At 55.5% G+C, this 14,152-nt stretch overlaps 1 protein-coding gene across 3 annotated transcripts; it reads left to right on the top strand.

The window, feature by feature from the left end:
• The first annotated feature begins 910 nt into the window (after nucleotides 1-910).
• NGB (neuroglobin) lies at nucleotides 911-8,022 on the top strand. Of its 3 annotated transcripts, none has more exons than XM_067295603.1 (5): nucleotides 911-1,117; nucleotides 2,557-2,668; nucleotides 4,445-4,564; nucleotides 6,720-6,812; nucleotides 7,554-8,022. In XM_067295603.1, exons 1-5 carry the CDS (start codon nucleotides 1,014-1,016, stop codon nucleotides 7,818-7,820), a joined length of 696 nt encoding a protein of 231 aa, XP_067151704.1. In that variant the 5' UTR covers nucleotides 911-1,013; the 3' UTR covers nucleotides 7,821-8,022. The 3 variants fall into 3 exon arrangements, with proteins under 3 accessions (XP_067151704.1, XP_067151705.1, XP_013796039.1); XM_067295604.1 differs by having other exon boundaries at nucleotides 7,510-7,710; XM_013940585.2 differs by lacking the exon at nucleotides 7,554-8,022 and having other exon boundaries at nucleotides 5,878-6,793.
• Nucleotides 8,023-14,152: the final 6,130 nt, after the last annotated feature.

The following is a 14,152-nucleotide window of genomic DNA, read 5'->3' as shown; positions in this document are numbered from 1 at the left end:
TGACTGCTTCTGGTACTCCAGGTTTCTGCTGTGCTGCTTGAGACCTTGGTTGCTCCCTCTGTAAGTTTCCTCCTTGCTGCCTAAATCCCTGGACCAAACTAAAAGCAGTGTTTCCCTTCATCTGAACAATAAAGAGATGTTGTCATCCTGAACATGTTTAACACACACGAAATGTCTTCTGAGCTCTTATTAATAGCTTTGCCTGGTTCAGCTGGCTTAAGTCCCCTTAAATTAGACATGGATGGTGCAATGTCTAGACTGCACCTGCCCATGTAGATAGCAGGGGGCTCAGTGGAAGCAGCAGAGAGCAAGAGGATGCTGTAGCTCTAGCATGTTGGTGAAGACCTCTAAAACAAAGTTACTCGTGGAGAGAGCTGTGCTGAGGAGTTAGTGAACATGCTGGGTCCGTTTCCTCGCTAGCATTGTTTCGCTGTGCTTTTTCATTTGTAAAATTGGGGCGATCAGAAAATGTCAACCCTGAATATGCTAAACTTTCTTCTCTGCCTCGTGGCTGAAAGTCCGGGGGTTGGCGTTAGGGGACTTTTTTTTAATTATTATTTTTTTCTTCCCCTCTCCGTGGGAAATGTGAAGCGAGCTCCGCGAGGCGGTTTAAAAGCCCCGCGTGGAGGAGAGGAGAAGGGGGCCGTCCCCTGAGCGCCGGGGGCAGCCAGCCTTGCCGGCCGCTGCGGCGGCGCCCGCCGCCCTCGGCGGGGCGGGAGGCGGCGCCGCGGGTCCGGCTCCGCCGGCGGCACGAGGGAGCCGCCCGCGAGGCCCCGCTCCGCTGCCCGGGGCTCGGCGCGGCGCGGCGCCCGGGTGAGAGCGGCCCCGCCGGGCTTGTGACGGGCGGCGGCGGCGGCGGCGGGCCCCGGCGGAGCGAGGGGGCGGGCGGCTCCCGGCGCCGGGGCTGGCCGCGGCCGCCCGCGCCCTGCGCGCCGCGAGGCGGCGGTGCGGGGACCTCGGGCGGGAGCGGGAAGGTCTCCCCGGCTGCGCTCCCCGCTCCGCCGGCCCCTGCCATGGAGAGCGGAGCGCTGTCTCGCGCGCAGCAAGCGCTGGTCCGGGAGAGCTGGCAGCGAGTGAGGGGCGACCCCGTGCAGCACGGCACGGTCCTGTTCCGCAGGTGAGCAACAGGCGGCCCGGGGCGGCACGGTGCCGGCGCAGGCGTCCCAGCCCCGGGCTGCCCTCTGCACTGGCCCGGCGGGTGGCGGTGGGGCGGACGCGCTCTGTTTCTTGGAGAGAAACGTTTTCCTTTGCTTGGTAATGGCTCCTTACTGGCTCTGTTACCCGGTCCTCTGTCCCTCTGGTTAGGATTTGTAGTCAGGAGGGAGAAGCGTGGTGATGAATCCCCTCTGACGTTTAGCTGCAGCTGCCGTGGGGCAGAGGTGTGGGGAAGGTCCTCTGCTCTGTGGCACTTCTCGGCCCTTTGCTCTCCAGCCCAGTGCACTTCAAAACTTTGTTACGGGGAGATGGAGAAGACGAAGAGTGAAGGAAATAGGCAGCAGGCATGTTTTGTGCCTTCCTGCACATTGATCCTGCTTGTTGTCACCAGGGAAGGTATTTCTGTTGTTTGAAGAGCTACATGTCTGCTCAGCTCTGTGGAGCGTATCAAAGTGACTTCCTAATTGTCTGTGACATGTCAATCTCCAGATCCAGGCAAAGACCTGGCCACTGGGGAGAGATTCAGTCCCAGAGCAAAGGATATGGTGTGCCAGGGGGAACATCTAATCAAATTAATGTTTCAATTATGGGAAGCGAAAAAGGAAAAATCCATGGAAAGTTGTTTAAAAAGCACAGTCTAAGAGCTGATGACCAGCTCCTGGAAAGGGCCATCGCAGACATGAGCCAAACCTTGCACAGCAAAACTGTGACCGGTGAGAGCAATGTTTGAAAGTTTTAGCAAAGGGGCGAGGGACATGGTAGTTTAATGTGCAGAACATGAGGGCAGAAAGAGACCAGTTGTCTTGCTTGAATTCCCCATGGCCTCCAAGGATGGCATCAGCCCGTTAGATCTGCCTGGGTAGCTCCTGCTGAGTCCCGTATGTGCATAGCATATGCTGGCAGAGCAGATTAAGAGGAAATAAACTGGGAGCTAGTAATGGTGTGGGAGAGTGGGGTGTTAGCACACCCCACCTTGCAGAAATTGGAAAGCTTGCAGGCCTTGCCCAGATTTAACAGCCTTGGAACTCAAAGGGACCATGAAGTGTGAATAGGAAGAGTCAAGGTGACAAACAGGATTTTGGGGAGCGGGACCAGGCCGGGAAGAACTCCAGTGGTCTGGGACTGATCCTCAGGTGCCATAAACACATTGGAGACCTGGGATCTCAGGACCCTGTGCCCTAAATGAAGACTTTTTTGACTGTTGATAACCTGGATTGCCCCAGACTAAGACTTTTCAGAACTTCGGTGTCCTTTCCAGGTGGGGAGGGATCAGCTAATGGAAAGGGAGGCAGAGGGGGGCTGTGGGCATGTTGGTGACAGGGCTGTTCCCTGGGGCAAGGGGGACTCCGAATAGAAAGTTGAGGAGGTGAGAAGATGGGGGTTTCTCTCTCACTGTTGCAGGTTGTTTGATCTGGACCCTGACCTGTTGCCCCTTTTCCAGTACAACTGCAAGCAGTTTGCCAGCCCTCAGGAATGCCTCTCTGCCCCTGAGTTCCTGGATCACATTAGGAAGGTGAGAGAGGGGCCTCAGCATGGCTGGAGCGCAGACCCCCACAAGGAGGAAGCTATTCAGGCAATGATTCTGGGCCATTGGATATCTCACTCTGGCAAATGCATGGGAAGTCTCCTGCAATGGCAACCGCAAGAAATTTCTTGCAGTAGCAGGAGGTGTTAGTGCCAGGACAGAGTGCCTGAAAACAGCGGGGAGGGAATGAGGATGTGGGTTGTGCTGGATAAGAGTGCCACACTGACCCCCATGCCCCCACCTCAGGGTGAGTTCCTTCTTGTGAATGTTGGAAGCTACTTTCTTCTTTTACCCCGTGTTTGTGTGTGAGCTCACTTCTGCAAAGAGGAGGACTGAAGTCCTCTGTTTGGCCATATGCTGAGCAGGAGGTGACACAGAGTTGGGCAGTGGGTCAGGCTCCTGTGGAGCCATTTCTTCTGGAGGGGCTCTTGGTGTAGCTGCAGAGCCAGAGGACCCACAGCACCTCTTGTTTAGCCTCTTAGGCAGTGATGTGATATGTATTTGCCTCCCCCTGGAACAGGGAGGGAGGATTGATGCTGGTCTTGCAGGAGTTCATACACAGAAATAATTTTACCCAATGCAGCAGAATCCCTTTCCTGAATCCTGAAATGCAGCCACATGGGGCAGAGCACAGCCTTGGCGTGGAAATGCCTCCATACATTGTCAGGCTTCATCTTTAAGCCAGTTCAGTGTTTTGCCTGTCCTTATTCCTTGTAAGAGGCTTTCGGGACTGTTCTCCTCTGATAGCTACAAGCTCTTTATTATTTTCCAGTCTCTGTTTATCAGCCGAGTTAGGTCCATTTTTATTTCTGCCATTATTGCCTTGAGCTGAATTGCTTTTTGCTCCTGTTGGAGATAATTTCCCTGTTGAAATTACAGAGCACAATTCTATAACCCCTTGGCTTTGCCAAGCTAACCATGCCACTGGCTTTAATCTCTTCTCCTAAACTGGTCCTCTCTTTTCCCTTCAGTCCTCATTAATCCTTCTCTGCCCTGTTCCCATTTGACTCTGCATGCTTATGGGAGACCACAATGGTACCTGCTTTGCCAGACAAGGTCTCTTGGTTTTACTACCCAGCCCATCTTCTCAAAATGCGTCGGTTGTCTTAGAATTGCAGTTGCCTTATTCACAGTTGCATTATCTTGGTAACTCCTAGTTGCCCTATGACTGACCAGTGTTCACAGCATCCTCTCTCCATCTTTCAGGAAGAATCTGTCCTGGACTGCCCAGCAGTTGTCCTGGGGTCATAAAAGCTGTAATGACTCCACCAGTGTTAAGTCTTAGCCAATTAGTTACTCTACCAAGGAGGTGGTTTACCCTCCTTTGGGACAATGAGGGCCCCAGTGAGTGACCAGAGCTGTTTGCTGTAGCACCTCTGGCAGTGCCCTTGGGAGGCTGTGGGGTGTGCTGCAGTCAGTGTGCCCCAGGTTGGGCCCAGCTCTGAGAGCTGAAGGGTCAGCAGAATCGGGAGGAGGAGCATGGGCTCCCTTGGCTTGCCTTTACTGGAAGGAGGAGGGGATGTTCCTAGCAAGGGTGAAGTTATGAGACATACTGCCTTGCATGAGGACAGTTTCCCACTAGATGTGCTGGTGTTCTGGCCAGCAGATCATAACAGAGCAGAGGAAAGCAAAGGCATTTGCAGTGCTGGGAGGTGATGGTAACCATGAGGCTGAGAAGGGTGAAGCAGCAGGGTCAGCCTGTTCCTCTGGGTGGGCAGCAGAGCCTTGCCATTAATGTCATTCTCTCTGGCTGTGCTCCTGCAGGTGATGCTGGTGATTGATGCTGCTGTGAACCAGTTGGAGAACTTACCATGCCTGGAAGAATATCTCTACAACCTTGGCAAGAAGCATCAGGCAGTTGGTGTGAAGGTTGAGTCTTTCTCGGTAAGGCAGCCTCCTTCACCCCACTGCCTCAGCAGCTGTGTTTGTGCAGCCCTGTCTGCAGCACCATCCTGCCCTGGTGGTGCCAGGGTAGTGCCTGTGGCTGCTGTGACCCCTCTGTGCTCACCGGCTGGCTTCAGCTGGTTGGTGAGAAAGCTGGTGGCCCAGCACAGCCCCCAAGCTGCCCATACCTGTGTGGTGACATTGACTTGACTGGGGAAACCCTCAAGCTCACTTCACTGCCTACCGTCCCTCAGTAAGGCCAGGGAAAAAGGACAGAGGGGAGTGAGACATTTCCCCTGTTTGAGGAGGACAACCATTCAGTACATTGTGGTCTCTCCTGCAACACAGGGTTGCAGCTTCAGGTTTTGCTTTGGGCACTAGATCATCAAACACTTTGGGCAAACCTCACAGTGCCTGGGAAGGGAAATATCTGTTTCTGTACCTGCATTGGTGTGGGGTGTCTGAATCTCAGTCCCTGCATGTTCCCAAACATAATCCAGTGCTCCACACTCATCCCCTGCTTCCTCTGTAGCAGTAATGCAGAAGTAGCCTTCATCTTAAACCCTTGCTTACTCCTCTCCTGCCACCAAGCAGGGGCAGAAATGCTGGCTAATGCAGTGGGTAGGGCATGTTAAAGGAAAGGTTTCTAACCAACTCACAGCTCCTTCCTGATACCACTAGTCCTCTTTAGGGTGAGCAGTGTCTGCTTTGGGATGGTGATTTCCCCTCAGCCCTGTTCTCAGCCATGTAGGTGAGGGAGGATCCCCCCGGGCAGGCCCAGTGGGGTTTTCTTGCTGCTCCATGAGCGCTAGAAGGAGGAGAGCCCTGTGGGGAGACCTGAGAGGAGGTGAGGCAGGCTCTGAGCCTCAAGGCTGGGGTCTGACCCAGTTTTGTGACATGAGGGCATCATTCACTTCTGTTGATCCGCTGCTGTGCCAAGGGACTGTGCTGGCTGCCTGCATCTGGGAGCTGCGGGGAATGGATATGTACCTCTCCCCTGACATTACATGCATGCATCCTTGCTTCTCTGCTGTGTCAACCCTTGCTCCCAGCCAGCCTGCACTCCCCACTGGCCTGGGGAAAGAGCCGGCACGGGGAAGGGGACGGCATGGGCCAGCTCCTGAACAGGGGCCAGCCTTGCTCTGGGGATCTTCTGAACAGCCAGAGAAGGGGGTGGCCTGGCTCTGCTGGTCGGGGATGGGGGCAAGCAGTTGCCCCACGATGGGAGAAATCCAAAAAAGTGGTGAAGCAAGAGAATGGGCTGTATGTTGGCCCCTGATGCTGAGCCCGATGCCTCCCTGTTTGGTTTGTAGACTGTTGGCGAGTCCTTGCTGTACATGCTGGAAAACTGCCTTGGCACTGCCTTCTGCCCAGACGTGCGGGAGGCTTGGACCAAACTCTACGATGCTGTGGTGAAAGCCATGCGACATGGCTGGGACACTCTCCCGGAAGGGGACTAGATCCTGCGAGCCTTTCCCATCCCTAACCTCACAGCAACCCCATGCAAGGGAAGCACTTTCTCTCTCTGCCTCTCTCTCCGCCTTTCTCTGTGCACCAGTCTGTCTCTTCCAGTCATGCACGCTTCAGGGCTCTTTCAGTAATTCTGCCTTGGTTTGACATGACCACATCTCTGTCTTTGCTGATGGTTGTCAGGGTATTTCTCTGCAGCAAAGCACAGGAGTGACGCAGCACAGATATGTCAACCTGCTCCAAGTTCCCTCAGGCTAGCTGGAGTATCATCACCAATGTCTGTATTCTGGTTTTCAGCTGGCTTCCCTGTTTTTGCTACCCACCCTAGCTCAGTGACAGCTAACATAGGCCTCTTGGGCTTCTCCACACTGGAGCGTGCCCAGCTTCAGGGCTCTTATTTGCCATGTTTGAGATGTGCCAGGTCTGTCACAGTTCACTCCTCAAGTGCTGTTGTGCCTGGTTTTGCTGGGTAGGTGATGGCTAATTTGGCTCCCTGCAGAAGTAGGGACAGCTGGGCTGAAGCTGTTTTGGCCAGCAGAGATGGTGGGAACTGGCCATGTAGTGCAGCTGTCCTCCCCCAAACTTGCAATGTGTTTTTCCCCAATTCTTTTCACCTAAGCATTCTCCCAGCATCACTCCTGGATGATTAATCCTGGTGATCTCTTCTGCCCTGCCTCTCTCCTAGATGGGATCCAAGGCCTTTGCTTGTATAATGTTGGTCACAACTCAGTGTGTTTCCTGGGGATGTTTCAAGCAGTGGGAACACGTTAATCCCAAGGTAAGGCTGCTTTAACAGGCCTGGGCTGCTAGCTGGCAGGATTTGTGTTGGCTTGGCCATTTATTTTAACCGGAGAGACAGCTGAAATGCATCAGCAGTGGCACGTATTTAAAATGCTTTGTGTAAAGGAGAAGAGAGTAAGGTAGATACAAGAAAAGCTGTCCTAGAATAAAAATAAAGGTGCAACCATTCCAGCTCTTGCTCAGAGGAAGCATAGCTGGAATTTCTCTGCTGATGCTGTCAGGACCTGGAGTGTGTCCCAGCTGCACATAATGTGCATTTGCAGAGCTTCCTTACCCTTTAGTAATAACTCCCAGCCATCCCTGAGACATGGCCACTTTGGAGGGAAGCAAGGCACCTGAATAGCAGTGTGCAGCAATGCTGTGTTAGACCAGGAGTAAAGAAACACCATCTGCCAGATGAAATCCAAGGCAGATGGCTGAGAAGCAGCATCTGATGACTCTAATGGGAGCTGAACTTGGGCACTTTGAAGAAAAGCTCATCTTTACGGGGAAGTCGCTGTGGGACGGGCACAACTGTGTTTCTAGCTGTCCTAGCCCTTGGGCAAGGATACGGAGCAAGTAATCATTTACAGAAAGCCAAGAGCTCTCCAGGCGTGTGTGAGAGGAGAGCTGAGGGGTGTCGTGGCAGAGTCTGCTTACTCAATGTGTGTGATGATAGTCATCGCATCCTGCAGCCTACGGTGCTCACCACAGCAACTCTCCTCTCCTACCCTCTCAGAGGTGCTGGGCTCCACTTTGCATCTTGCAGCATGGTATCGTGCTTCCGCACCCAATGCTTTCTCCATCAGTGAGGCTGACTGTACACCGGCGCTTTCTCTTCATTTTTGCTCCAGGCCAGTCAGGGATAGAGGGACTGGCACTGGGTGGAGGTGCTGGCTGTGGCACTGTCAGAAAAGAACCTCTGACAGTTCAGGTTCCATCTGGAGCCCTGTTCTGTGGGCGTCAGCCCTTAGCATCACAGGGGGGACCTTTTGGCTCTGCATGACAAGTAGACAGATATGTTATGGATCGTGTGTGTGTATTCCTGCACCAGATGAACCCCTCTTCCTCCAGCTTTCCCAGCTCTTTGACTTCCTCTCTTCTGTGCCATGTTCTGTGTAATTTCTAAGAGAAACAAACAAGTCTGTGTGCCTCTTACACCCATCTATACTATTTAATAAAGAACAGCATTCAGGCTGTGCCCTGTCTGCAGCTTTATGTTTATTTTAATACAAAAGGCTAGAGCAAACTACAAAAGGGATGATAGAGGGGGGGTTTACCAGTTTTATGAGAGCACTAACCTTGGAGGTATCAGGCACTGGGAGTGTTTGTGTAGTCTTACTTGACTGTACCATAAGAAGGCATTCAGCATCAAATGTCTGTTGGGAGCTCTCATGTGCCGTAATTGAATGGGTGAGCTGCTGGATGTCTAACAAAGACGCCCTTTACTAATTGCTCATTACCCTTTGAGTTTAATAGACTCTAATGGGATTAGAGTTTTAAGCAATCAGCCTAAAAATCCCTTCTCAGTTGTTCGACTGCTCCTTTTGTTTCATGAGATAGCATTGGCTCACTCAGTTCCAGGCCACCAGGAGCCCAGGTGTGGTCTGCAGCAGTGGAGCAGAGCACTGCAGTGAAGCCCTGTCCCAGCTCGGCACAGTGGCCCTTCTGCAAGCCGGGCTGCGGAGCAGGCGCCAGCGGTGTCCACCCCGGATGCCTGTCCAAGCAAGCAGCCAGCGGCAGTATGGTTCGGTGCTGCCTGGCCGCAGGGCAGCTGCAACCCTCTTCCCAAGGGATGGTCTAGCTTTGCCATTGTGTCCTCCAGCACTAGGAGAGCCAAGGCACTTGGCACTGGAGAGTGAAGATTCCTAGAGGGGGAGGCAGTGCTGGGTTTCTAATATCTCTTGAGAGCTAGAAAGCCCAGTCCTGCCATGGGAAAGCATGGTGAGTGTCCTGGGAAAGCTGCTTTGCTCTGCCTTGGTCCCATTTAGACTTTGTTGCAGAGAGGTGTTCTGCTCCACGGAGGTTTGCAGGGTAATGTGTGATGGGCTGCGAAGGACAAGCAAAGCAACGGAGGCCTGAGCACACACACAAAAAAATCTTCCCCATGGTTCATTGCTAAAAAAATTTACCAGGTCTTCCTGGCCCAGGCTACAGGAGGCAAACTCAGGGCTGTCAGTGGGCCCCTGCAACCCCAGTGCTGCTGGAAGGGTCAGAGTGACAGTCCCCACGTGCACCCTGATTTGCCATCATTGGCTCCCAGGACCAGCCTGGAGGTTTGCTACAGCTCCCAGAAACCATTCCTGTGTCACAGCAAGGATCTGCGCTGCTGCCTGGTGGGGATGCTCCCTGTGCTGCCGGCCTCAGCCGGCTCGCGCAGCGGCACGGCACAGTGGGAGAAGTGATGTGATTGCTTGGCCCCAGCTGTGAGACACTTTTGCATGCAAAAGCTGTAATCAGGCGAGTAGGTTTCTGAGGGCTTCAGTGCCCAAACGCACTGAGTAATGGTGCTTGCACAACCTTGTTATGCTGCGATGAGCTTCTCGCGAAGCGAGGGCTGTGAGAGCCATGAGCTGGGCAGGGAGGGGAGGCAATTACAAGCTTTACTTGCAGCAAGGACTCCTGCTTCAGCTCCCTGGCATCAGCAAGGCCCCAAATGTAGCTGGGTTTACCGCTAAATACAAAAAGTGAGTGAGTGAATGTGTGTGTGTGTGTGGGGGGGGGGGGCTTAAATTTTGCACCCAAACTCAAGCCCCTTCCTTCGGCCATAAGCCGGGCTGGTGGGAGCAGTGCTGACCCTGTGGGAGCTTTGTGGGGTCTGGGAAGGAGAGCCTCACTGAATTCAACCCTGTGCTGGTGAAATACTGGAATTCAGGTACAAAGTGTGTGTTTTGGGGAAAGGGAGGTAGGAGCAAAAGATTGCTGTCTGCTCAAGTCCTAGAAAGAGGCACCCAAAATGGCATCTACTCCTCATAAAGGCCACCTGAGAAGGAAGATGTGGCCAGCGAGTCACCTGGGTCACCTCCCTGGGCTCGCTGGCGGGCACTTCAGCCTCGGGACGCTTTCCTTTCCAAAAGGGAGCCCTGAGAGCTGAGGTCCCGCTTTACCCACCTTGGGCTCCCTGCAGCTTCTGCCAAGGAGCCCCTGCTCACCCCCTTAGGCTGCCCTGGGATGGGACAGATGCCCTCACTCCCTCTGAGCCTTGCCACAGTCCCAGAGGAGCTCCTGGCCACCCTCCAGCCCCCCCGGCTGTGTGTGCCCCTTGCTGGTGTCCTGGGCCACCTCCCCCCAACCCGGGGGGGCCAAGGACACCCCTGCCACCCATGTCCAGGGGCAAAGCCAGGCCCCTGCCAGTCCCTGGTGTTGCTGGCAGTCTGTGCAACACCCCCCCCCCCCCCCCCGGGGCTTCTTTTTGTTAAAATAGTGATCTCAGGAGATGGGGAGCTGCCATTTCCAGGGCAACAGGCACCCGAGCCCTGCAGGGTGGAGGCTGGCTGCAGGCACGCTTGGCTCATGGCCCCGCGGGGGTGGCGGGGGAGTTGCTCCCCTCCCTGCGCCCCACGCCTTGCTGCAGGATGGCTTGCAGGAGGCACCCTGCTGGCTCCTCTTCCTCACCAGGGACCGAATTGGTGCTTTGGCCTGGCTGCCAAGCGCTGCTCCCCGGGGCTCCTGGGAGGGGGCTGTGAGCCGGGAGGGGGCCCCTGGGGTGGCCCTGCAGCCCTGGTGTTCCCCTCTCCATGGCTCCTGGCAGAGGGGGCACATGTGCACCCCGCACCACAGGGTGACAGCAGCTGGCAGGGCTGCTTTTGTCCTCCAGCACTGCAACTTTTCCCTGCACCCAGTGTGGCTGCCAGGCTGGAGGGGGCTGGCTGAGCTGGGCTGGACAGCGAGGCTGGTGCTGCACCCCAGCTGCTGCAGAGGCTGCTGCACCAGCCTCTCAGAGGGGACGCTGGGGATTTTGGGGGGGGGGGGGGGGGAGCTCTCAGTTCTTGCACCTTTGCTATGTCTGTCCAGTCAGTCCCTCCCACCCTGTCTTCCCCTTTATATCTAAAAAAACCTTCCCAGACCATATGGTTTGTCTGCTCACTGCCCTTTTCTCACCTGCTGTGTTTCTGCCCCAAACCCATGTGCTGGCAGAGCTCCCTGGGTCCACACAGCACATGCACTTCTTGATGCAGCCCCATCGCCTTCGGAGAGGGCCCTTCTCTGGCTGGGCAGAGCATGACGAAGGTTTTGCCCATCAGCCTGGGGAGCAGCAGACATGCCCAACTGTGGTGCTCGCTGCAGGCACTGGCTTGGACTCCCTGCTCTCTTAGAAGAAAAAAAAAAATAGCTGTGAGGTTTGCTTTTGTGGGGATTGTGGTGGTGGGCAGAGCCGTGGGAAGGGGCCTGGTAGGGGGAAGCTGTCTGACGGGTGTTCCCTCCACCACAGGGCAGCTGGGAGGCATCCTGCCTTTCCTGCAAGGACTAGCCAGTCAGAGTAAAAGGCAGCCCAGGGTTTGGGAAGGGGCTGGGGTATTTCACAGGCTACTGCAGTGGGTCCCTCCTTGCACCACAGTCTCTCCTGCCTGGCACTGTGCGGGACACATGGGGGGGGGGGGGGGGGGTGACAACTCCAGGCCAGCGGCTGGGTGAAGTCATTTTATTCAAGGCACAGTCATAGCAATAAATAACGAGAAGGTACAGACCTCTGGCACATTCCTATAGCGTGGCAGCCAAGGGCAAGTCAGGCCAGGACCCAGAGCGCCCGAGGACGCAGTGCTACTTGCAGACACTTGCTTCCACACTGGAGAGAGCCCACAGTGTTTCTGGTGGGGGCCGGGAGCATCCTGCTGGCCCCGGCCAGGGGCTTCTGCCCCAGGCATAGACAGAAAAGGCATCGGCTGAGCTCCTGGGAGTCTGCGCTGGGGACGAGCAGCCACGCGGGTGTTGTGAGTTCTGTCAAGGGATGCAGCCTGAGAGGTGCTTTTTGGGGCTGCGATGGCAGGAGGGGCTGGCTGGGCTCAGGGCCCTGCCAAGGCAACCACTCAGCGTCTAGCACGCCAGAGCCGCCGGCCTGGGCATGTGGGAGCGCAGGTGCAAGTGCCGGGGTGGGGGGAGGGATGCCAGCCTGGAGAGCTGCCACCCCCTGCTCCACAGGGATGGTGTCAGGGTCCTCTTGAGTCCTACAGAGACCTGGGCTGCCTTTTAATGCCCTAGTACTTGTGCACCATGCTTCCCACTACCAACAGCCTCAGTAGCACTGAGCAGGACAAGCAGTGGAGGGCAGCCCTACACCTCTGCCCCCCCCCAAAGTCCAACCAGGGGTTGGACCCCCCCCCCCCTGTGCCACCCCTTCCCGCAGTGCCCAGAGTCCAGGTGGTGGTGGGGACAGGGTGCTCTCCTGTCAGTGTAATTGACCACAAAGTCTTCCAGGCAGGAGAAAACAAGTCTAGCTTACGCACATCCTGTGCAAGGTCGTGGGCCATCTGGCCTTATGGGACAGGCACCAGCTCAGTTCTCAGCCTTGCCTGATTGTGCTGCATCTCACCAGGTCACTGCAGTAGATGTGGGAGAAAGAGCCCGAGCATCACCCTGCTCCTAGGCAGAGGGTGATGCAGCCAGGGGACAGTGTCCAGCTCTTAGAAAAGGACATGATTTTCAGTGCTTCCTTCTGCATTTCCTACTGGTGGTTGTGGGGAGCTCCTCATGGAAGGGCCTGAGCTTGTTGGAAGTGCCAGCATGTCCCCTAGCACAGCACAGAGGCTGTAGGGTGTCCGTGGGGTGCTTGGCATCTCAGTCCCTCCTGCTGGCATCCTCCCAGGTACTGGGCCACAAACGTGCTGAGCCTGCCTGCTTGTACAGGGCGAAGCAGTTACTTCCAGCCCCAATTTTAAGCAAGCTGTGATGGTGGAGCCTCTGCCTTTGCACTGCAGCATTTCCTGCACTGGTGGCCTCAGTGTGAGGAGGGCTGCAGTAGCATCCCTTCCCTCTCTGCATGGCTCAGGAAGGGAGGTGATGGTGGCTGAAATTGCCTTGAAGTCAGCAGGGGAGTGGAGATGGTCCTTGCCAGCCAATGCAATTTCTCTGTTGTTAGGAGATGATTGTGTTGTGAGGCTGGGCTCAGCAATGGAGAGGTCAGTAAGCAGCAGCTGGGAGTTTAACAGCTTGGGGTGCCTTTGCTCGCCAGGTACTGGGCTGTATAGGAGAGACGGGGCAGGCTGGAAGGTACTGAGCACAAGTCTCTTCTCAGGAGAGAATATGCCCAGTCGGAAGGGGCAGAAACAGTTTTGCAATGCAAGACGCTCGCTTTCAGCTCATCCACTGGGCAGTGATGCGGGGGACATGGAGCATCGCAGGTGCAGCTGCACACATCTGGGCTAGGAGGAAGGGGAAACCCTGGGAGCTCGCCGACCATCCAGCTTATGAGCCAAACTCTCCTCAAGCAGCTGGAGCACCAGCTTGTGATTTCAGCAGCCACCATGACAGACCCCCTCCCTGCCCCCCCCCACCCCAAACCAGCCTGCCTCTGCTCACAAACTGCCCTGATGCAGCACTGCATCAGAAAAGAGCAGAAGAAACAACTTGAGGCCACAAAAAGGCTGAGCAAGGAACCAGTAGCACTCAGGTTGGTTAACCTTGCAGAAGAGAGGCTGAGCAGGACAAGGATCTCCATCCCCTGCATCCTAGGGGCCTACGCTGCCGCTGAGGGAGAGCCAGAAATCCTCCAGGACACAGTGCAGGCAAGAGCAGGCATGTACATGCTGACCACAGCAGGATTTACACTTGAGAGGAGGTGATGGTTGTGGAAGAGCCTCCCAGGGCGCAGCCAGGAGTGAGGGCAGGATGCGGCTCTGTGACAGGACCCACAACCTGGAGGTGGTGGTCCCACCAGCCCCCATTTCTCTGGCAGTGGGATGGAGCCACGTGGGGTCCTGCAGCACCCCTGGGGAGAGCACCACCATGCAGGGGGCTGCTGTCAGGGGCAGTGGGACGATGGGTGCTAAGGAGGAAATGCTGTCACAGCAATTAAAAAACGTTTCCCTTGACCTTACCCATTTCTCCAAACACTTGGCTAAAGAGCACAAGCATGTTGCAGCCACAGAGGGATGAGATGGGATGGGAAGGGAAGAATGGTAGGATAAGCAGGTTGCTCACTGTGGACAAGGCTGCGGACATCATTAGTGCCTTGCTGTTGCAGCAGTGTAGGGTCTCTGTGCCTTTGAAGAGCTGGAATTGTGTTTTCATGTCTGACTTGAGGAAGGGACGCTGGTGCTCAGGAAGACCAGGCCAGAGCTTACCCAGCCCTGCGTGGGCCCAGGGCTCAATCCCGTGCACTCATCCATTCAAAAGCACAAG

This window comes from Apteryx mantelli, chromosome 4 (genome assembly GCF_036417845.1).
Source record: "Apteryx mantelli isolate bAptMan1 chromosome 4, bAptMan1.hap1, whole genome shotgun sequence".
Lineage (NCBI taxonomy): Eukaryota > Metazoa > Chordata > Aves > Apterygiformes > Apterygidae > Apteryx > Apteryx mantelli.
Note: the sequence above shows the minus strand (reverse complement) of the source record. Positions and strands in the feature narration are given on the sequence as shown.

Coding starts and splice junctions, on each gene's coding strand:
- NGB (XM_067295603.1), top strand. CDS start 1,014: ATGGAGAGCGGAGCGCTGTCTCGCGCGCAGCAAGCGCTGGTCCGGGAG. Junction 2,669..4,444: donor TCCTGGATCACATTAGGAAG/GTGAGAGAGGGG, acceptor GTGCTCCTGCAG/GTGATGCTGGTGATTGATGC. Junction 6,813..7,553: donor GGGAACACGTTAATCCCAAG/GTAAGGCTGCTT, acceptor CTACCCTCTCAG/AGGTGCTGGGCTCCACTTTG.